The following is a 25,000-nucleotide window of genomic DNA, read 5'->3' as shown; positions in this document are numbered from 1 at the left end:
ACATTATAATACTGCATCTACCCAGCCAGACCATAATATAACATTATAATACTACATCTACCCAGCCAGACCATAATATAACATTATACTACTACATCTACCCAGCCAGACCATAATATAACATTATAATACTACATCTACCCAGCCAGCCAGACCATAATATAACATTATAATACTACATCTACCCAGCCAGCCAGACCATAATATAACATTATAATACTACATCTACCCAGCCAGACCATAATATAACATTATAATACTACATCTACCCAGCCAGACCATAATATAATATTATAATACTACATCTACCCAGCCAGACCATAATATAACATTATAATACTACATCTACCCAGCCAGACCATAATATAATATTATAATACTACATCTACCCAGCCAGACCATAATATAACATTATAATACTACATCTACCCAGCCAGACAGACCATAATATAACATTATAATACTACATCTACCCAGCCAGACAGACCATAATATAACATTATAATACGACATCTACCCAGCCAGACCATAATATAACATTATAATACTACATCTACCCAGCCAGCCAGACCATAATATAACATTATAATACTACATCTACCCAGCCAGACCATAATATAACATTATAATACTACATCTACCCAGCCAGACCATAATATAATATTATAATACTACATCTACCCAGCCAGACCATAATATAACATTATAATACTGCATCTACCCAGCCAGACCATAATATAACATTATAATACTACATCTACCCAGCCAGACCATAATATAACATTATAATACTACATCTACCCAGCCAGACCATAATATAACATTATAATACTACATCTACCCAGCCAGACAGACCATAATATAACATTATAATACTGCATCTACCCAGCCAGACCATAATATAACATTATAATACTACATCTACCCAGCCAGACCATAATATAACATTATAATACTACATCTACCCAGCCAGACCATAATATAACATTATAATACTACATCTACCCAGCCAGCCAGACCATAATATAACATTATAATACTGCATCTACCCAGCCAGCCAGACCATAATATAACATTATAATACTACATCTACCCAGCCAGACCATAATATAACATTATAATACTACATCTACCCAGCCAGACCATAATATAACATTATAATACTACATCTACCCAGCCAGACCATAATATAACATTATAGTACTACATCTACCCAGCCAGACCATAATATAACATTATAATACTACATCTACCCAGCCAGACAGACCATAATATAACATTATAATACTACATCTACCCAGCCAGACAGACCATAATATAACATTATAATACGACATCTACCCAGCCAGACCATAATATAACATTATAATACTACATCTACCCAGCCAGACCATAATATAACATTATAATACTACATCTACCCAGCCAGCCAGACCATAATATAACATTATAATACTACATCTACCCAGCCAGACCATAATATAACATTATAATGCTACATCTACCCAGCCAGACCATAATATAACATTATAATACTACATCTACCCAGCCAGACCATAATATAACATTATAATACTACATCTACCCAGCCAGACCATAATATAACATTATAATACTACATCTACCCAGCCAGACCATAATATAACATTATAATACTACATCTACCCAGCCAGACCATAATATAACATTATAATACTACATCTACCCAGCCAGACCATAATATAACATTATAATACTACATCTACCCAGCCAGACCATAATATAACATTATAATACTACATCTACCCAGCCAGACCATAATATAACATTATAATACTGCATCTACCCAGCCAGACAGACCATAATATAACATTATAATACTACATCTACCCAGCCAGACCATAATATAACATTATAATACTACATCTACCCAGCCAGACCATAATATAACATTATAATACTACATCTACCCAGCCAGACCATAATATAACATTATAATACTACATCTACCCAGCCAGACCATAATATAACATTATAATACTGCATCTACCCAGCCAGACCATAATATAACATTATACTACTACATCTACCCAGCCAGACCATAATATAACATTATAATACTACATCTACCCAGCCAGACCATAATATAACATTATAATACTGCATCTACCCAGCCAGACCATAATATAACATTATAATACTACATCTACCCAGCCAGACCATAATATAACATTATAATACTACATCTACCCAGCCAGACCATAATATAACATTATAATACTACATCTACCCAGCCAGACCATAATATAACATTATAATACTACATCTACCCAGCCAGACCATAATATAACATTATAATACTACCCAGCCAGACCATAATATAACATTATAATACTACATCTACCCAGCCAGACCATAATATAACATTATAATACTACCCAGCCAGACCATAATATAACATTATAATACTACATCTACCCAGCCAGACCATAATATAACATTATAATACTGCATCTACCCAGCCAGACCATAATATAACATTATAATACTACATCTACCCAGCCAGACCATAATATAACATTATAATACTACATCTACCCAGCCAGACCATAATATAACATTATAATACTACATCTACCCAGCCAGACCATAATATAACATTATAATACTACATCTACCCAGCCAGACCATAATATAACATTATAATACTACATCTACCCAGCCAGCCAGACCATAATATAACATTATAATACTACATCTACCCAGCCAGACCATAATATAACATTATAATACTACATCTACCCAGCCAGACCATAATATAACATTATAATACTACATCTACCCAGCCAGACCATAATATAACATTATAATACTACATCTACCCAGCCAGACCATAATATAACATTATAATACTACATCTACCCAGCCAGACCATAATATAACATTATAATACTACATCTACCCAGCCAGACCATAATATAACATTATAATACTACATCTACCCAGCCAGACCATAATATAACATTATAATACTACCCAGCCAGACCATAATATAACATTATAATACTACATCTACCCAGCCAGACCATAATATAACATTATAATACTAGACAGCTGGCCAGTCTGCCTCTCAATGGAAATACACTCATTTAATCTCACTGATCAGCTTACATCTGCACTGCAAGAATGGAATGATGAGATGGCTGAGTCCTATTGGTCGGGATAGCAAGCAGATGCAGGAGATATCAATATATAATGACATTCACAAGCTGTAATACATTCCTAATATGGTCATATAGCCCCTGACAGTTGTTGCTGTGTATTAGTTGTGTTATAATAAGGTAATACGTAAACTAAAACATTTCAAAATGGGGAAAATGTGTTTCATTGCTGAATGTGGAATGAAAGAGCTACAGTGGATTTATCTGTGTCCCGGTGGGACTGTGAATCTGTGTTATTTTGGATAATTGCTGTTTTCTTTGGATGGTGTCGGTGTGTTGGCTCTCTAGTCCATGAAAAACACACCCACTGTGTCAGCCATGAAGAGCCACTATGGGGATGTGTCAATGGAAAAGGGCCTCTTGAGCCAACTGTTCTAAAGTAGACTGGTGAGATAGAAGATAGAGAGAGAGAGGCTATAGAGATCAGGACAGGACCTATAGAGGCTATAGAGATCAGGACAGGACCTATAGAGGCTATAGAGATCAGAACAGGACCTATAGAGATCAGAACAGGACCTATAGAGGCTATAGAGATCAGAACAGGACCTATAGAGATCAGAACAGGACCTATAGAGATCAGAACAGGACCTATAGAGGCTATAGAGATCAGGACAGGACCTATAGAGGCTATAGAGATCAGGACAGGACCTATAGAGGCTATAGAGATCAGAACAGGACCTATAGAGGCTATAGAGATCAGAACAGGACCTATAGAGGCTATAGAGATCAGAACAGGACCTATAGAGGCTATAGAGATCAGAACAGGACCTATAGAGATCAGAACAGGACCTATAGAGGCTATAGAGATCAGAACAGGACCTATAGAGGCTATAGAGATCAGGACAGGACCTATAGAGATCAGAACAGGACCTATAGAGGCTATAGAGATCAGAACAGGACCTATAGAGGCTATAGAGATCAGAACAGGACCTATAGAGGCTATAGAGATCAGAACAGGACCTATAGAGACTATAGAGATCAGAACAGGACCTATAGAGGCTATAGAGATCAGGACAGGACCTATAGAGATCAGAACAGGACCTATAGAGATCAGGACAGGACCTATAGAGATCAGAACATGACCTATAGAGACTATAGAGATCAGAACAGGACCTATAGAGGCTATAGAGATCAGAACAGGGCCTATAGAGACTATAGAGATCAGAACATGACCTATAGAGACTATAGAGATCAGAACAGGACCTATAGAGACTAGAGATCAGAACAGGACCTATAGAGATCAGGACAGGACCTATAGAGACTATAGAGATCAGGACAGGACCTATAGAGACTATAGAGATCAGGACAGGACCTATAGAGACTATAGAGATCAGAACATGACCTATAGAGATCAGAACAGGACCTATAGAGATCAGAACAGGACCTATAGAGACTATAGAGATCAGAACAGGACCTATAGAGATCAGGACAGGACCTATAGAGACTATAGAGATCAGGACAGGACCTATAGAGGCTATAGAGATCAGAACAGGACCTATAGAGGCTATAGAGATCAGAACAGGACCTATAGAGGCTATAGAGATCAGAACAGGACCTATAGAGATCAGAACAGGACCTATAGAGGCTATAGAGATCAGGACAGGACCTATAGAGATCAGGACAGGACCTATAGAGGCTATAGAGATCAGAACAGGACCTATAGAGATCAGAACAGGACCTATAGAGGCTATAGAGATCAGGACAGGACCTATAGAGATCAGGACAGGACCTATAGAGGCTATAGAGATCAGAACATGACCTATAGAGGCTATAGAGATCAGAACAGGACCTATAGAGATCAGAACATGACCTATAGAGATCAGAACAGGGCCTATAGAGACTATAGAGATCAGAACAGGACCTATAGAGGCTATAGAGATCAGGACAGGACCTATAGAGGCTATAGAGATCAGGACATGACCTATAGAGGCTATAGAGATCAGAACAGGGCCTATAGAGACTATAGAGATCAGAACAGGACCTATAGAGATCAGAACAGGACCTATAGAGACTATAGAGATCAGAACAGGACCTATAGAGACTATAGAGATCAGAACAGGACCTATAGAGATCAGGACAGGACCTGTAGAGACTAGAGATCAGAACAGGACCTATAGAGGCTATAGAGATCAGAACAGGACCTATAGAGGCTATAGAGATCAGAACAGGACCTATAGAGGCTATAGAGATCAGAACAGGACCTATAGAGGCTATAGAGATCAGAACATGACCTATAGAGGCTATAGAGATCAGAACAGGACCTATAGAGATCAGAACAGGACCTATAGAGATCAGAACAGGACCTATAGAGACTATAGAGATCAGAACAGGACCTATAGAGATCAGGACAGGACCTATAGAGATCAGAACAGGACCTATAGAGACTATAGAGATCAGAACAGGACCTATAGAGATCAGGACAGGACCTATAGAGATCAGAACAGGACCTATAGAGACTATAGAGATCAGAACAGGACCTATAGAGACTATAGAGATCAGAACAGGACCTATAGAGACTATAGAGATCAGAACAGGACCTATAGAGATCAGGACAGGACCTATAGAGACTATAGAGATCAGAACAGGACCTATAGAGATCAGGACAGGACCTATAGAGATCAGAACAGGACCTATAGAGGCTATAGAGATCAGGACAGGACCTATAGAGGCTATAGAGATCAGAACAGGACCTATAGAGGCTATAGAGATCAGAACAGGACCTATAGAGACTAGAGATCAGAACAGGACCTATAGAGACTAGAGATCAGAACAGGACCTATAGAGATCAGAACATGACCTGTAGAGGCTATAGAGATCAGAACAGGACCTATAGAGATCAGGACAGGACCTATAGAGGCTATAGAGATCAGGACAGGACCTATAGAGGCTATAGAGATCAGAACAGGACCTATAGAGGCTATAGAGATCAGGACAGGACCTATAGAGGCTATAGAGATCAGAACAGGACCTATAGAGATCAGAACAGGACCTATAGAGGCTATAGAGATCAGGACAGGACCTATAGAGATCAGAACAGGACCTATAGAGGCTATAGAGATCAGAACAGGGCCTATAGAGGCTATAGAGATCAGAACAGGACCTATAGAGATCAGAACAGGACCTATAGAGGCTATAGAGATCAGAACAGGACCTATAGAGATCAGAACAGGACCTATAGAGATCAGAACAGGACCTATAGAGGCTATAGAGATCAGAACAGGACCTATAGAGGCTATAGAGATCAGAACAGGACCTATAGAGATCAGAACAGGACCTATAGAGGCTATAGAGATCAGAACAGGACCTATAGAGATCAGAACAGGACCTATAGAGATCAGAACAGGACCTATAGAGGCTATAGAGATCAGGACAGGACCTATAGAGGCTATAGAGATCAGAACAGGACCTATAGAGGCTATAGAGATCAGAACAGGACCTATAGAGATCAGAACAGGACCTATAGAGGCTATAGAGATCAGAACAGTCAGTCTGGGACTGGAAACAGGACCTATAGAGACCATAGAGATCAGAACAGGACCTATAGAGACCATAGAGATCAGAACAGGACCTATAGAGATCAGAACAGGACCTATAGAGGCTATAGAGATCAGAACAGGACCTATAGAGGCTATAGAGATCAGAACAGTCAGTCTGGGACTGGAAACAGGACCTATAGAGATCAGAACAGGACCTATAGAGATCAGAACAGGACCTATAGAGGCTATAGAGATCAGAACAGTCAGTCTGGGACTGGAAACAGGACCTATAGAGATCAGAACAGGACCTATAGAGATCAGAACAGGACCTATAGAGGCTATAGAGATCAGAACAGGGCCTATAGAGGCTATAGAGATCAGAACAGGACCTATAGAGGCTATAGAGATCAGAACAGGACCTATAGAGATCAGAACAGGACCTATAGAGATCAGAACAGGACCTATAGAGATCAGAACAGGACCTATAGAGACCATAGAGATCAGAACAGGACCTATAGAGATCAGAACAGGACCTATAGAGATCAGGACAGGACCTATAGAGGCTATAGAGATCAGAACAGGACCTATAGAGGCTATAGAGATCAGAACAGGACCTATAGAGATCAGAACAGGACCTATAGAGATCAGAACAGGACCTATAGAGATCAGAACAGGACCTATAGAGATCAGAACAGGACCTATAGAGGCTATAGAGATCAGAACAGTCAGTCTGGGACTGGAAACAGGACCTATAGAGGTAGAGACTGGGGAGATCAGAACAGTCAGTAAACAGGACCTGTAATCGCTGTCGAAGGTGCTTTAACAAAGTGCTGTGCTTTTTTCAGAGCCTCTCTCTGCTACGTTGAGCCTCTCTCTGCTACGTTGAGCCTCTCTCTGCTACGTTGAGCCTCTCTCTGCTACGTTGAGCCTCTCTCTGCTACGTTGAGCCTCTCTCTGCTACGTTGAGTCTCTCTCTGCTACGTGTGTGTGTGTGTGTGTGTGTGTGTGTGTGTGTTTTACATGGTTGAGGCCCTTAGGTACAGACAGGTTGCCAGGAGACATGACAGGAGTGTGTGTGTTTGTGCGTGTGTGTGTGTTTTACATGGTTGAGGCCCTTAGGTACAGACAGGTTGCCAGGAGACATGACAGTAAGTTCACATCGGCTGTGTGAAGTGACATCGAGACACCAGACAGTCTCTCACTTCTCTCACGCCTTCCACTTACCATTCAGCGCTACCCCACTCACTACCCACAATCCACCTCTTTCTGGTGTGACATGCACACACCCGCATGCACATGTGTGTGTACACACACACACACACACACACACTAATTAGTTTGGGATACTGTGCATTTCCCAGTATGTTCCTGGTTGCTTCATTAATCAACTGGTATTCTTCGATCTAATTAAGGATTTTAGTTTTGACCCCCTCTAATGGTTACCCCATGTGGTGAGGTACCAGTGAGACGACTATCTAGGCTGGAGGGGGGCGGGGGGGGCTCGGGACAATAGCTTTTAATTGTGAAGACGGAACTTGATCGCAATCAACCAACATCTTCATTTGAAGAAATCATTTCATCAATCGTTTGTTTCCTCCTCCTCTTCGTCGTCCTCCTCCTCCTCCTCCTCTCTCATAGTGATTAGACATTCGGCAACGATATGATGATAATAGGTGTGATTATACAGCTCTGTCTGTAGTCTAGTCATCTGTAGTAGTCCTGGTAGTGTCAAGCCTGACTGTTATTCTGTATATAGTACCACATCTCCCTGACTGTTATTCTGTATATAATACCACATCTCCCTGACTGTTATTCTGTATATAGTACCACATCTCCCTAACTGTTATTCTGTATATAGTACCACATCTCCCTAACTGTTATTCTGTATATAGTACCACATCTCCCTGACTGTTATTCTGTATATAGTACCACATCTCCCTGACTGTTATTCTGTATATAGTACCACATCTCCCTGTCTGTTATTCTGTATATAGTACCACATCTCCCTGACTGTTATTCTGTATATAGTACCACATCTCCCTGACTGTTATTCTGTATATAGTACCACATCTCCCTGTCTGTTATTCTGTATATAGTACCACATCTCCCTGACTGTTATTCTGTATATAGTACCACATCTCCCTGTCTGTTATTCTGTATATAGTACCACATCTCCCTGACTGTTATTATGTATATAGTACCACATCTCCCTGACTGTTATTCTGTATATAGTACCACATCTCCCTGTCAAGCCTGACTGTTATTCTGTATATAGTACCACATCTCCCTGTCTGTTATTATGTATATAGTACCACATCTCCCTGACTGTTATTCTGTATATAGTACTACATCTCCCTGACTGTTATTCTGTATATAGTACCACATCTCCCTGTCAAGCCTGACTGTTATTCTGTAATATAATACCACATCTCCCTGACTGTTATCCTGTATATAATACCACATCTCCCTGTCAAGCCTGACTGTTATTCTGTAATATAATACCACATCTCTTATTATGTGATGAAGCTGGGGATAGGAGAGAGAGAGAGGGGAATCCATACCAGATGTAGAGCAGAGCTCCTTAAACAAGCTCCCTTCACCATGGGTCAGAGAAGAGCTGCCCAAACAAGCCCGCCTCACCACAGGACAGAGCATAGCTTCCTAAACAAGCCCCTTCACCACAGGACAGAGCATAGCTTCCTAAACAAGCCCCTTCACCACAGGACAGAGCATAGCTCCCTAAACAAGCCCCTTCACCACAGGACAGAGCAGAGCTCCCTAAACAAGCCCCTTCACCACAGGACAGAGCATAGCTCCCTAAACAACCCCTTCGCCACAGGACAGAGCAGAGCTCCCTAAACAAGCCCCTTCACCACAGGACAGAGCAGAGCTCCCTAAACAAGCCCCTTCACCACAGGACAGAGCAGAGCTCCTTAAACAAGCCCCCTTCACCACAGGACAGAGCAGAGCTCCCTAAACAAGCCCCTTCACCACAGGACAGAGCAGAGCTCCTTAAACAAGCCCCCTTCACCACAGGACAGAGCAGAGCTCCCTAAACAAGCCCATTCACCACAGGACAGAGCAGAGCTCCCTAAACAAGCCCCTTCACCACAGGACAGAGCTCCCTAAACAATCCCCTTCAACACAGGAAAGAGCTCCCTAAACAAGCCCCTTCACCTCAGGACAGAGCTCCCTAAACAATCCCCTTCAACACAGGAAAGAGCTCCCTAAACAAGCCCCTTCACCACAGGACAGAGCTCCCTAAACAAGCCCCTTCACCACAGGACAGAGCAGAGCTCCCTAAACAAGCCTCTTCAACACAGGACAGAGCTCCCTAAACAGTGTTGTAACCATGTGCAAATATTTAAAGTGGGCGGCAGGGTAGCCTAGTGGTTAGAGTGTAGGGACGGCAGGTAGCCTAGTGGTTAGAGTGTAGGGACGGCAGGGTAGCCTAGTGGTTAGAGTGTAGGGACGGCAGGGTAGCCTAGTGGTTAGAGTGTAGAGGCGGCAGGGTAGCCTAGTGGTTAGAGTGGAGGGGCGGCAGGGTAGCCTAGTGGTTAGAGTGTAGAGGCGGCAGGGTAGCCTAGTGGTTAGAGTGTAGAGGCGGCAGGGTAGCCTAGTGGTTAGAGTGTAGAGGCGGCAGGGTAGCCTAGTGGTTAGAGCGTTGGACTAGTAACCGGAAGGTTGCAAGTTCAAATCCCTGAGCTGACAAGGTACAAATCTGTCGTTCTGCCCCTGAACAGGCAGTTAACCCACTGTTCCTAGGCCATCATTGAAAGTAAGAATTTGTTCTTAACTAACTGCCGAGTTAAATAAAGGTTAGATAAATAAAAAGTAGAAAAGGGAAAATAAATAAACATAAATATGGGTTGTATTACAATGGTGTTGCTGCTGTGATGTCACACTGTGGTATTTCACCCAGTAGGGTGAAAAATGATTTGTGGGTCTGTGTAATCTCTCTCTCTTTAATCTATCCATCTCTACCGTATCTCCTAACAGGAGATGTCTAAGATCCTGAACCATCCTCGTGTGTATGCCTTTCTCCATGTCCCGGTGCAGTCTGCCTCCGACAGTGTCCTGATGGATATGAAGAGGGAGTACTGCGCTGACGACTTCAGGCGCGTCGCTGACTTCCTGAAAGACAAGTAAGTCTCTGCTGTGGAAAGACGGAGGGATCAGGTTTAAATATACCAATACTATACTCACTAAAGACCAGGGGGTTTAGCAAGGCTCTGTTGGCTAGTAGCCTGATTTATCCTCTTTCACTCTCTCTCTCTCTCTTTGGTTCTCTCTCTCTCTCTCTCTCTCTCTCTCTCTCTCTCTCTCTCTCTCTCTCTCGCTCTCTCTCTCTCTGTAATATGTAATATAATCTCTCTCTCTCTCTTTGGTTATCTCTCTCTCGCTCTCTGGTTCTCGCTCTCTCTCTCTCTCTCTCTCTGGTTCTCTCTCTCTCTCTCTTTGGTTCTCTCTCTCTCTCTCTCTCTCTCTGTAATATGTAATATAATCTCTCTCTCTCTCTTTGGTTATCTCTCTCTCGCTCTCTGGTTCTCGCTCTCTCTCTCTCTCTCTCTCTGGTTCTCTCTCTCTCTCTCTTTGGTTCTCTCTCTCTCTCTCTCTCTCTCTGTAATCTGTAATATAATCTCTCTAATATGGTCATTGGGCAGGAGGTTAGGAAGTGCAGCTCAGTTTCCACCTCATTTTGTCTTCTCTTGAGAGCCATGTCTGCCTACGGCGGCCTTTCTCAATAGCAAGGCTATGCTCACTGAGTCTGTACATAGTCAAAGCTTTCCTTAATTTTGGGTCAGTCACAGTGGTCAGGTATTCCGCCGCGGTGTACTCTCTGTTTAGGGCCAAATAGCATTCTAGTTTGCTCTGTTTTTTTGTTAATTCTTTCCAATGTGTCAAGTAATTATCTTTTTGTTTTCTCATGATTTGATTGGGTCTAACTGTGCTGTTGTCCTGGGGCTCTGTAAGGTGTGTTTGTGTTTGTGAACAGAGCCCCAGGACCAGCTTGCTTAGGTGACTCTTCTCCAGGTTCATCTCTCTGTAGGTGATGGCTTTGTTATGGAAGGTTTGGGAATCACTTCCTTTTAGGTGGTTATAGAATTTAACGGCTCTTTTCTGGATTGTGATAATTAGTGGGTATCGGCCTAATTCTGCTCTGCATGCATTATTTGGTGTTCTACGTTGTACACGGAGGATATTTTTGCAGAATTCTGCGTGCAGAGTCTCAATTTGGTGTTTGTCCCATTTTGTGAAGTCTTGGTTGGTGAGCGGACCCCAGACCTCACAACCATGAAGGGCAATGGGCTCTATGACTGATTCAAGTATTTTTAGCCAAATCCTAATTGGTATGTTGAAATTTATGTTCCTTTTGATGGCATAGAATGCCCTTCTTGTCTCTCAGATCGTTCACAGCTTTGTGGAAGTTACCTGTGGCGCTGATGTTTAGGCCATTCCCCCCCCCCCCTCTCTCTCTCTCTGTCTCGCTCTCTGTCTATGTCTGTCTCTCTCTCTCTCCTCTCTCTCTGTATCCCTCTCGCTCTCTCTTCTCTCTCTGTATCCCTCTCGCTCTCTCTTCCTCTCTTCTCGCTCTCTCTCCTCACCCTCGTGTGTCCTCACACCGTCCTCTCCCCTCGAGTGTCCTCTCACCATCCTCTACCCTCGAGTGTCCTCTCACCATCCTCTACCCTCGAGTGTCCTCTCACCATCCTCTACCCTCGAGTGTCCTCTCACCATCCTCTACCCTCGAGTGTCCTCTCACCGTCCTCTACCCTAGAGTGTCTTCACACCATCCTCTCCCCTCGTGTGTCCTCACACTGTCCTCTCCCCTAGAGTGTCCTCACACCGTCCTCTCCCCTCGTGTCCTCACACCGTCCTCTCCCCTCGTGTGTCCTCACACCGTCCTCTCCCCTAGAGTGTCCTCACACCGTCCTCTCCCCTAGAGTGTCATCACACCGTCCTCTCCCCTCGAGTGTCCTCACACCGTCCTATCCCCTCGAGTGTCCTCACACCGTCCTCTCCCCTAGTGTCCTCACACCGTCCTCTCTCCTCGAGTGTCCTCACACCGTCCTCTCCCCTTGAGTGTCCTCACACCGTCCTCTCCCCTCGAGTGTCCTCACACCGTCCTCTCCCCTCGAGTGTCCTCACACCGTCCTCTCCCCTAGAGTGTCCTCACACTGTCCTCTCCCCTAGAGTGTCCTCACACCGTCCTCTCCCCTAGAGTGTCCTCACACCGTCCTCTCCCCTCGAGTGTCCTCACACCGTCCTCTCCCCTCGAGTGTCCTCACACCGTCCTCTCCCCTCGAGTGTCCTCACACCGTCCTCTCCCCTCGAGTGTCCTCACACCGTCCTCTCCCCTCGAGTGTCCTCACACCGTCCTCTCCCCTAGTGTCCTCACACCGTCCTCTCCCCTCGAGTGTCCTCACACCGTCCTCTCCCCTCATGTGTCCTCACACCGTTCTCTCCCCTTGAGTGTCCTCACACCGTCCTCTCCCCTCGAGTGTCCTCACACCATCATCTACCCTCGAGTGTCCTCACACCGTCCTCTCCCCTCGTGTGTCCTCACACCGTCCTCTCCCCTAGAGTGTCCTCACACCGTCCTCTCCCCTAGAGTGTCCTCACACTGTCCTCTCCCCTCGTGTGTCCTCACACCGTCCTCTCCCCTCGTGTGTCCTCACACCTAGAGTGTCCTCACACCGTCCTCTCCCCTCGTGTGTCCTCACATCGTCCTCTCCCCTTGTGTGTCCTCACACCGTCCTCTCCCCTAGAGTGTCCTCACACCGTCCTCTCCCCTCGTGTGTCCTCACACCGTCCTCTCCCCTCGTGTGTCCTCACACCTAGAGTGTCTTCACACGTCCTCTCCCCTCGTGTGTCCTCACACCGTCCTCTCCCCTCGTGTGTCCTCACACCTAGAGTGTCCTCACACGTCCTCTCCCCTAGAGTGTCCTCACACCGTCCTCTACCCTTGTGTGTCCTCACACCTTCCTCTCCCCTCCAGTGTCCTCACACCGTCCTCTCCCCTCCTGTGTCCTCACACCGTCCTCTCCCCTCCAGTGTCCTCACACCGTCCTCTCCCCTCCAGTGTCCTCACACCGTCCTCTCCCCTCCAGTGTCCTCACACCGTCCTCTCCCCTCCAGTGTCCTCACACCGTCCTCTCCCCTCCAGTGTCCTCACGCCGTCCTCTCCCCTCCAGTGTCCTCACACCGTCCTCTCCCCTCGTGTGTCCTGCCTGGCTGAAAGACAGTTTCCTTTCCATGGTTATAGTGTGAGTACCCACATTACTCCACAAACATGTAGATGGTATTATAGCATGGCTCACAGACATGTAGATGGTATTATAGCATGGCTCACAAACATGTAGATGGTATTATAGCCTGGGTCACAAACATGTAGATGGTATTATAGCATGGCTCACAGACATGTAGATGGTATTATAGCCTGGGTCACAAACATGTAGATGGTATTATAGCCTGGGTCACAAACATGTAGATGGTATTATAGCCTGGGTGACAGACATGTAGATGGTATTATAGCCTGGGTGACAGACATGTAGATGGTATTATAGCATGGCTCACAAACATGTAGATGGTATTATAGCATGGCTCACAGACATGTAGATGGTATTATAGCATGGCTCACAGACATGTAGATGGTATTATAGCCTGGGTGACAGACATGTAGATGGTATTATAGCCTGGGTGACAGACATGTAGATTGTTTCTCTCACAGGCCACACTCTGTTCACCACACTCCTTCCCTAGTTTCTCTCACAGGCCACTCTGTTCACCACACTCCTTCCCTAGTTTCTCTCACAGGCCACTCTGTTCACCACACTCCTTCCCTAGTTTCTCTCACAGGCCACTCTGTTCACCACACTCCTTCCCTAGTTTCTCTCACTGGCCACGCTCTGTTCACCACACTCCTTCCCTAGTTTCTCTCACAGGCCACTCTGTTCACCACACTCCTTCCCTAGTTTCTCTCACAGGCCACTCTGTTCACCACACTCCTTCCCTAGTTTCTCTCACAGGCCACTCTGTTCACCACACTCCTTCCCTAGTTTCTCTCACAGGCCACACTCTGTTCACCACACTCCTTCCCTAGTTTCTCTCACAGGCCACGCTCTGTTCACCACACTCCTTCCCTAGTTTCTCTCACAGGCCACTCTGTTCACCACACTCCTTCCCTAGTTTCTCTCACAGGCCACTCTGTTCACCACACTCCTTCCCTGGTTTCTCTCACAGGCCACTCTGTTCACCACACTCCTTCCCTAGTTTCTCTCACTGGCCACGCTCTGTTCACCACACTCCTTCCCTGGTTTCCTGCCCTCTGACACTTGTCTCCATGCCTCTCCTGACCCTTGACCTTTCCCTGTATCATTCTCCTGGCTGGAGAGTAGATTATGACACCAGGAAGTGTGGTTTCTCTCCCTCTCTCTCTCACTCTCTTTCCCCTTCTCTATCCATCTCTCTCTCACTCTCATTCCTCCCCGCTCTCCCCCATGTCCCACTGTGTGTCACTCCTCTCCCCTCTCATTCCACCGGGGGGGGGGGGGGGGGTTCCAGGTTCATTAACTATAGCCCCTCCCCTCTCCTTTCTCCTTCCACTGGGGGGGGTGGGGGGTCCATGTTCATTAACTCTAGCCCCTCCCCTCTGCCCGTCTGTTGCTTCAAGCTGCAGCCTGGAGATCTCTGTCTGCCTTAATCCACCCAGCCATGACCTAATAGGACCTGACAGACACAAACACTGTCTGTCTCGCTCTCTCTCTCCCTGCCGCTGTTTGTGTGTGTGTTGAAATGAGCTGTCTGCTGGCCTTGATAGGAGGCCACAGGCTGCTAGGATCAGTCTCTGACACCTCTCCATACATTACCCCCCGACCCAGTTCTATACCCCAGTATGACACCTCTACATACATTACCCCAGTCTGACACCTCTCCATACATTACCCCAGTCTGACACCTCTCCATACATTACCCCAGTCTGACACCTCTCCATACATTACCCCCAGCTAGAGAGGGCCCTGGAAGCCGTTCTGGGTTGTATGGAAGGGGGGTGGTTGGTGATGGTATTTATTATGGGATGGAGTAAACCAATTCTACGAGTGTGTAGAGCCACATGTATCCTAGGAAACCAATTGGTTTGAGCAAACGATACGTCCTCTGATGGTGTTGATATAAGACACGGCTCAGTGAAAGACTGTGGCTACTGAAACATCCTGGGTCCGGTGTCGAGCAGTATCAACAGAGACCTCTCTGTACAACGGTGGGTTTGGTTCACGTTCATATTTCAACCATTTGTTTCCTCTGTGGAAAACTGAACACGCGTCAACAGGAAATGTCTGGCTGTGTGTTTTCCAAAATGTCCATATAAGGACTCTTGGTTTCCTTGGTTTCGGTAATTAGTACGTGGTCCTACTGTAGATATGTGGAATCGGATCAGAGCTGTTGACCCTGAGACTAACAGTGTCTTTCGTGAGGTTGTTGTGTAAAGGTCAGTCTGGAGGGGTCAGTGTTTGGACATGAGATCATGTTTTATGTTGTTGTGGACACTGTTTCCTCCCTGTTGCGCTCTCTCTCTCTCTCTCTCTCTCTCTCTCTCTCTCTCTCTCTCTCTCTCTCTCTCTCTCTCTCCCCTCATCTCTCTCTCTCTCTCTCTCTCTCCCTCCCTCCCTCCTCCCTCCCCTCCCTCCCTCCCTCCCTCCCTCCCTCTCTCTCTCTCTCTCTCTCTCTCTCTCTCTCTCTCTCTCTCTCTCTCCCTCCCTCTCTCTCTCTCTCTCTCTCTCTCTCTCTCTCTCCCCCCCCTCCCTCCCTGGACTCTCTGTTTTTTTTGTTGTTGCTTAGGATGTAGGGAATAAATTGTCTGTGCCTGATGCAGGAAACTAACAATGGAAAACAGTGACCTCTGGACCAGAGTTCAGACTGTCTGACCAGACCCTGATAACCATGACTGTTGTTTTAATAGGAGGAGGTGGTGCTGCAGATCAGAATGTGGACCAGACCTGCTAACCATGACTGTTGTTTTAATAGGAGGAGGTGGTGCTACAGTTCAGACTGGCTGACCAGACCTAACCATGACTGTTGTTTTAATAGGAGGAGGTGGTGCTACAGATCAGAATCTCTGGCCCACCAGACCCTGCTAACCATGACTGTTGTTTAATAGGAGGAGGTGGTGCTGGACAGATCAGACTGTCTGACCAGACCCTGTGTCACCACCTTGTCCAATAGGAGGAGGTGGGCCATAATTACTTGCTGACCAGACCCTGCTAACCATGACTGTTGTTTTAATAGGAGGAGGTGGTTATAGATCCAGACTGGCTGACCAGACCCTGCTAACCATGACTGTTGTTTTAATAGGAGGAGGTGGTGCTGCAGATCAGACTGTCTGACCAGACCCTGCTAACCATGACTGTTGTTTTAATAGGAGGAGGTGGTGCTACAGATCAGACTGGCTGACCAGACCCTGCTAACCATGACTGTTGTTTTAATAGGAGGAGGTGGTGCTACAGATCAGACTGGCTGACCAATACCTGCTAACCATGACTGTTGTTTAATAGGAGGAGGTGGTGCTACAGATCAACTGGCTGACCAGACCCTGCTAACCATGACTGTTGTTTTAATAGGAGGAGGTGGTGCTGCAGATCAGACTGGCTGACCAGACCCTGCTAACCATGACTGTTGTTTTAATAGGAGGAGGTGGTGCTACAGATCAGACTGGCTGACCAGACCCTGCTAACCATGACTGTTGTTTTAATAGGAGGAGGTGGTGCTGCAGATCAGACTGTCTGACCAGACCCTGCTAACCATGACTGTTGTTTTAATAGGAGGAGGTGGTGCTGCAGATCAGACTGGCTGACCAGACCCTGCTAACCATGACTGTTGTTTTAATAGGAGGAGGTGGTGCTGCAGATCAGACTGTCTGACCAGACCCTGCTAACCATGACTGTGTGTTTTAATAGGAGGAGGCGCTGCTGCAGATCAGACTGGCTGACCAGACCCTGTAACCATGACTGTTGTTTAATAGGAGGAGGTGGTGCTGCAGATCAGACTGGCTGACCAGACCCTGCTAACCATGACTGTTGTTTTAATAGGAGGAGGTGGTGCTGCAGATCAGACTGGCTGACCAGACAATGGCTAACCTGACTGTTTTTTTATAGGAGAGGTGGTGCTGCAATCAGACTGGCTGACAGACCCTGCTAACCATGACTGTTGTTTTAATAGGAGGAGGTGGTGCTACAGATCAGACTGTCTGACCAGACCCTGCTAACCATGACTGTTGTTTTAATAGGAGGAGGTGGTGCTACAGATCAGACAGGCTGACCAGACCCTGCTAACCATGACTGTTGTTTTAATAGGAGGAGGTGGTGCTACAGATCAGACTGGCTGACCAGACCCTGCTAACCATGACTGTTGTTTTAATAGGAGGAGGTGGTGCTACAGATCAGACTGGCTGACCAGACCCTGCTAACCATGACTGTTGTTTTAATAGGAGGAGGTGGTGCTGCAGATCAGAGCTGGCTGTCAGACCCTGCTAACATGACGTGTTTTAATAGGAGGAGGAGGTCTGCAGAATGAGACTTGCTGACAAGACCCTGCTAACCATGACTGTTGTTTTTAATAGGAGGAGGTGGTGCTGCAGATCAGCATGCGTGACAGAGCTGACAGCCAGCTAACCATGACTGTTGTTTTAATAGGAGGAGGTGGTGCTGCAGATCAGACTGGCTGACCAGACCCTGCTAACCATGACTGTTGTTTTAATAGGAGGAGGTGGTGCTACAGATCAGACTGTCTGACCAGACCCTGCTAACCATGACTGTTGTTTTAATAGGAGGAGGTGGTGCTGCAGATCAGGATTCAGATGATGAAAACTATCTTTCAAAAATATTCAGCATTTGCTTTCGACTGTCTGGAGTATTTTAAATTGGATTGATTTAACCTTTTATTTAACTAGACAAGTCAGTTAAAAACAAATTCTTATTTACAATGACGGCCAAACCCCGGACGACGCTGGGCCAGGTCTGATGTAGGACCCAGCAGCTCTGAGTCTCTGGAGGGGGAGGGAGGGGGGGGACATGTCTGTGTTGTTGTTGTAACAGAGCATCTTGCCGTGTGGCTGGCTGGGGCTGGAGCTATGGGAGTAAACACACACACACAGTGGGCTGGAATAGGGGAGTAAACACACACACACACACACACACAGTGGGCTGAACAGGGGAGTAAACACACACACACACACACACACACACACACACACACAGTGGGCTGGAGCTATGGGAGTAAACACACACACACACAGTGGGCTGGAATAGGGGAGTAAACACACACACACACACACACACAGTGGGCTGAACAGGGTTTACTAACTCAGGCCTGAACTAGCACGAACCGTCTTTATTAGTTAGTCTCTCCCAGACCCCCTTTCCGCTCCCTCCCCCTCTCCTTTCTAACCAGTTGGCTGCTGCTCCCAAAACAACAGCTGGATATGAGATTTTTTTATTTTTTATTTTACCTTTATTTAACCAGGCAAGTCAGTTAAGAACAAATTCTTATTTTCAATGACGGCCTGGGAACAGTGGGTTAACTGCCTGTTCAGGGGCAGAACGACAGATTTGTACCTTGTCAGCTCGGGGGTTTGAACTCACAACCTTCCGGTTACTAGTCCAACGCTCTAACCACTAGGCTACCCTGCCGCCCCTCTCATCTGAGAGGGTTGAATATGGAGGAATAAGGTTGTAGAGGCCTGGTGTAGGGCTGGTGTAGGGCTGTAGAGGCCTGGTAGAGGCCTGGTGTAGGGCTGTAGAGGGCTGGTGTAAGGCTGTAGAGGCCTGGTAGAGGCCTGGTGTAGGGTTGTAAGACAACTGGTAGAGGGCTGGTGTAGGGTTGTAGAGGCCTGGTAGAGGCCTGGTGTAGGGCTGTAGAGGGCTGGTGTAGGGTTGTAGAGGCCTGGTAGAGGCCTGGTGTAGGGCTGTAGAGGGCTGGTGTAGGGTTGTAGAGGCCTGGTAGAGGCCTGGTGTAGGGCTGTAGAGGGCTGGTGTAGGGCTGTAGAAGGCTGGTGTAGGGCTGTAGAGGCCTGGTAGAGGGCTGGTGTAGGGCTGTAGAGGCCTGGTAGAGAGAGGCCTGGTGTAGGGCTGTAGAGGGCTGGTAGAGGCCTGGTGTAGGGCAGTAGAGGCCTGGTGTAGGGTTGTAGAGGGTTGTAGAGGGCTGGTGTAGGGTTGTAGAGGGTTGTAGAGGCCTGGTGTCTCTACATCTATATCCCCTCAGCTCCTCCCCTCTCTACATCTCTATCCCCCCAGCTCCTCCCCTTTCTACATCTCTATCCCCTCAGCTCCTCCCCTCTCTACATATCTTTTCCCTCAGCTCCTCCCCTCTCTACATCTCTATCCCCTCAGCTCCTCCCCTCTCTACATCTCTTTCCCCCTCAGCTCCTCCCCTCTCTACATCTCTATCCCCTCGCTCCTCCCCTCTCTACATCTCTTTCCCCCTCAGCTCCTCCCCTCTCTACATATCTATCCCCTCAGCACCTCCCCTTTCTACATCTCTTTCCCCTCAGCTCCTCCCCTCTCTAGTTTGTAACCGGTGACTTTGCGTGTGAATGAAAGTGTTGACCAAACATCAGAGAAGGTGAATCAGCAGGTTGGGACTGTGTCAAAGCCCCGGTGTGACTCACTAACTACACTGCCGGCAGGTGGTCAGGAGGCTCTGTCACACAGAACGGTGCTTTCTCTGTCTGTCTTCACCCCTTATCACATATATCATTGGAATACTTGGCCCCTGCTTACTGTCTGTCTGTCTGTCTGTCTGTCTGTCTGTCTGTCTGTCTAGAGGTGAGGTCAGCTGCTGTTCTCTCTGACCTGTTGTCAATAGGGTCGAGGTCAGTTGCTGTTCTCTCTGACCTGTTATCAATAGGGTCGAGGTCAGCTGCTGTTCTCTCTGACCTGTTATCAATAGGGTCGAGGTCAGCTGCTGTTCTCTCTGACCTGTTATCAATAGGGCCGAGGTCAGCTGCTGTTCTCTCTGACCTGTTGTCAATAGGGCTGAGGTCAGCTGCTGTTCTCTCTGACCTGTTGTCAATAGGCCGAGGTCAGTTGCTGTTCTCTCTGACCTGTTATCAATAGGGTCGAGGTCAGCTGCTGTTCTCTCTGACCTGTTATCAATAGGGTCGAGGTCAGCTGCTGTTCTCTCTGACCTGTTGTCAATAGGGCCGAGGTCAGCTGCTGTTCTCTCTGACCTGTTATCAATAGGGCCGAGGTCAGCTGCTGTTCTCTCTGACCTGTTGTCAATAGGGCGAGGTCAGCTGCTGTTCTCTCTGACCTGTTGTCAATAGGGCCGAGGTCAGCTGCTGTTCTCTCTGACCTGTTGTCAATAGGGCCGAGGTCAGCTGCTGTTCTCTCTGACCTGTTGTCAATAGGGCCGAGGTCAGCTGCTGTTCTCTCTGACCTGTTGTCAATAGGGCGAGGTCAGCTGCTGTTCTCTCTGACCTGTTATCAATAGGGCCGAGGTCAGCTGCTGTTCTCTCTGACCTGTTGTCAATAGGGCGAGGTCAGCTGCTGTTCTCTCTGACCTGTTGTCAATAGGGCCGAGGTCAGCTGCTGTTCTCTCTGACCTGTTGTCAATAGGGCCGAGGTCAGCTGCTGTTCTCTCTGACCTGTTATCAATAGGGTCGAGGTCAGCTGCTGTTCTCTCTGACCTGTTATCAATAGGGCCGAGGTCAGCTGCTGTTCTCTCTGACCTGTTATCAATAGGGCCTAGGTCAGCTGCTGTTCTCTCTGACCTGTTGTCAATAGGGCCGAGGTCAGCTGCTGTTCTCTCTGACCTGTTGTCAATAGGGCCGAGGTCAGCTGCTGTTCTCTCTGACCTGTTGTCAATAGGGCCGAGGTCAGCTGCTGTTCTCTCTGACCTGTTGTCAATAGGGCCGAGGTCAGCTGCTGTTCTCTCTGACCTGTTGTCAATAGGGCCGAGGTCAGCTGCTGTTCTCTCTGACCTGTTGTCAATAGGGTCGAGGTCAGCTGCTGTTCTCTCTGACCTGTTGTCAATAGGGCCGAGGTCAGCTGCTGTTCTCTCTGACCTGTTGTCAATAGGGCCGAGGTCAGCTGCTGTTCTCTCTGACCTGTTGTCAATAGGGCCGAGGTCAGCTGCTGTTCTCTCTGACCTGTTGTCAATAGGGCCGAGGTCAGCTGCTGTTCTCTCTGACCTGTTGTCAATAGGGCCGAGGTCAGCTGCTGTTCTCTCTGACCTGTTGTCAATAGGGCCGAGGTCAGCTGCTGTTCTCTCTGACCTGTTGTCAATAGGGCCGAGGTCAGCTGCTGTTCTCTCTGACCTGTTGTCAATAGGGCCGAGGTCAGCTGCTGTTCTCTCTGACCTGTTGTCAATAGGGCCGAGGTCAGCTGCTGTTCTCTCTGACCTGTTATCAATAGGGCCGAGGTCAGCTGCTGTTCTCTCTGACCTGTTGTCAATAGGGCCGAGGTCAGCTGCTGTTCTCTCTGACCTGTTGTCAATAGGGCCGAGGTCAGCTGCTGTTCTCTCTGACCTGTTGTCAATAGGGCCGAGGTCAGCTGCTGTTCTCTCTGACCTATTGTCAATAGGGCCGAGGTCAGCTGCTGTTCTCTCTGACCTGTTATCAATAGGGCCGAGGTCAGCTGCTGTTCTCTCTGACCTGTTATCAATAGGGCCGAGGTCAGCTGCTGTTCTCTCTGACCTGTTATCAATAGGGCCGAGGTCAGCTGCTGTTCTCTCTGACCTGTTGTCAATAGGGCCGAGGTCAGCTGCTGTTCTCTCTGACCTGTTGTCAATAGGGTCGAGGTCAGCTGCTGTTCTCTCTGACCTGTTGTCAATAGGGCCGAGGTCAGCTGCTGTTCTCTCTGACCTGTTGTCAATAGGGCCGAGGTCAGCTGCTGTTCTCTCTGACATGTTGTCAATAGGGCCGAGGTCAGCTGCTGTTCTCTCTGACCTGTTGTCAATAGGGCCGAGGTCAGCTGCTGTTCTCTCTGACCTGTTGTCAATAGGGCCGAGGTCAGCTGCTGTTCTCTCTGACCTGTTGTCAATAGGGCCGAGGTCAGCTGCTGTTCTCTCTGACCTGTTGTTAATAGGGCCGAGGTCAGCTGCTGTTCTCTCTGACCTGTTGTTAATAGGGCCGAGGTCAGCTGCTGTTCTCTCTGACCTGTTGTCAATAGGGCCGAGGTCAGCTGCTGTTCTCTCTGACCTGTTGTCAATAGGGCCGAGGTCAGCTGCTGTTCTCTCTGACCTGTTGTCAATAGGGCCGAGGTCAGCTGCTGTTCTCTCTGACCTGTTGTCAATAGGGCCGAGGTCAGCTGCTGTTCTCTCTGACCTGTTGTCAATAGGGCCGAGGTCAGCTGCTGTTCTCTCTGACCTGTTGTCAATAGGGCCGAGGTCAGCTGCTGTTCTCTCTGACCTGTTGTCAATAGGGCCGAGGTCAGCTGCTGTTCTCGCTGACCTGTTGTCAATAGGGTCGAGGTCAGCTGCTGTTCTCTCTGACCTGTTGTCAATAGGGCCGAGGTCAGCTGCTGTTCTCGCTGACCTGTTGTCAATAGGGCCGAGGTCAGCTGCTGTTCTCTCTGACCTGTTATCAATAGGGCCGAGGTCAGCTGGTTTCAGGCCTTGATTTTATTGTTGCCAGTTTCAAAAGTAGGATTTTAAAACACTGACAACAGTAGACCAGGACACTAACAACAGTAGACCAGGACACTAACAACAGTAGACCAGGACACTAACAACAGTAGACCAGGACACTAACAACAGTAGACCAGGACACTAACAACAGTAGACCAGGACACTAACAACAGTAGACCAAGACACTAACAACAGTAGACCAGGACACTAACAACAGTAGACCAGGACACTAACAACAGTAGACCAGGACACTAACAACAGTAGACCAGGACACTAACAGCAGTAGACCAGGACACTAACAACAGTAGACCAGGACACTAACAACAGTAGACCAGGACACTAACAACAGTAGACCAGGACACTAACAACAGTAGACCAGGACACTAACAACAGTAGACCAGGACACTAACAACAGTAGACCAGGACACTAACAACAGTAGACCAGGACACTGACAACAGTAGACCAGGACACTAACAGCAGTAGACCAGGACACTAACAGCAGTAGACCAGGACACTGACAACAGTAGACCAGGACACTAACAACAGTAGACCAGGACACTGACAACAGTAGACCAGGACACTAACAACAGTAGACCAGGACACTAACAACAGTAGACCAGGACACTAACAACAGTAGACCAGGACACTAACAACAGTAGACCAGGACACTAACAACAGTAGACCAGGACACTGACAACAGTAGACCAGGACACTAACAGCAGTAGACCAGGACACTAACAGCAGTAGACCAGGACACTAACAGCAGTAGACCAGGACACTGACAACAGTAGACCAGGACACTAACAACAGTAGACCAGGACACTGACAACAGTAGACCAGGACACTAACAGCAGTAGACCAGGACACTAACAGCAGTAGACCAGGACACTAACAACAGTAGACCAGGACACTAACAACAGTAGACCAGGACACTAACAACAGTAGACCAGGACACTAACAGCAGTAGACCAGGACACTAACAACAGTAGACCAGGACACTAACAACAGTAGACCAGGACACTAACAACAGTAGACCAGGACACTAACAACAGTAGACCAGGACACTAACAACAGTAGACCAGGACACTAACAACAGTAGACCAGGACACTAACAGCAGGACACTAACAGCAGTAGACCAGGACACTAACAACAGTAGACCAGGACACTGACAACAGTAGACCAGGACACTAACAACAGTAGACCAGGACACTAACAACAGTAGACCAGGACACTGACAACAGTAGACCAGGACACTAACAACAGTAGACCAGGACACTAACAACAGTAGACCAGGACACTAACAACAGTAGACCAGGACACTAACAACAGTAGACCAGGACACTAACAACAGTAGACCAGGACACTAACAACAGTAGACCAGGACACTAACAACAGTAGACCAGGACACTAACAGCAGGACACTAACAGCAGTAGACCAGGACACTAACAACAGTAGACCAGGACACTGACAACAGTAGACCAGGACACTAACAACAGTAGACCAGGACACTAACAACAGTAGACCAAGACACTGACAACAGTAGACCAGGACACTAACAACAGTAGACCAGGACACTAACAACAGTAGACCAAGACACTGACAACAGTAGACCAGGACACTAACAACAGTAGACCAGGACACTAACAACAGTAGACCAAGACACTGACAACAGTAGACCAGGACACTAACAACAGTAGA

At 47.1% G+C, this 25,000-nt stretch overlaps 1 protein-coding gene across 2 annotated transcripts in view; it reads left to right on the top strand.

Moving 5' to 3' along the window:
• The window catches only part of LOC110506554 (CDKAL1 threonylcarbamoyladenosine tRNA methylthiotransferase), a 699,428-nt gene that overhangs the window by 395,176 nt on the left and 279,252 nt on the right, over positions 1–25,000 (top strand). For both annotated transcript variants that reach the window (XM_090230627.1, XM_090230628.1), the window contains one exon: positions 10,676–10,821. In XM_090230627.1, coding sequence (XP_090086753.1) covers positions 10,676–10,821 — 146 coding nt within the window. The remainder of the gene's footprint in view (positions 1–10,675; positions 10,822–25,000) is intronic.

The sequence above is a fragment of the Oncorhynchus mykiss genome, chromosome 3 (genome assembly GCF_057628025.1).
Source record: "Oncorhynchus mykiss isolate SJ-2025 chromosome 3, ASM5762802v1, whole genome shotgun sequence".
Taxonomy (NCBI): Eukaryota; Metazoa; Chordata; class Actinopteri; order Salmoniformes; family Salmonidae; genus Oncorhynchus; species Oncorhynchus mykiss.
Note: the sequence above shows the minus strand (reverse complement) of the source record. Positions and strands in the feature narration are given on the sequence as shown.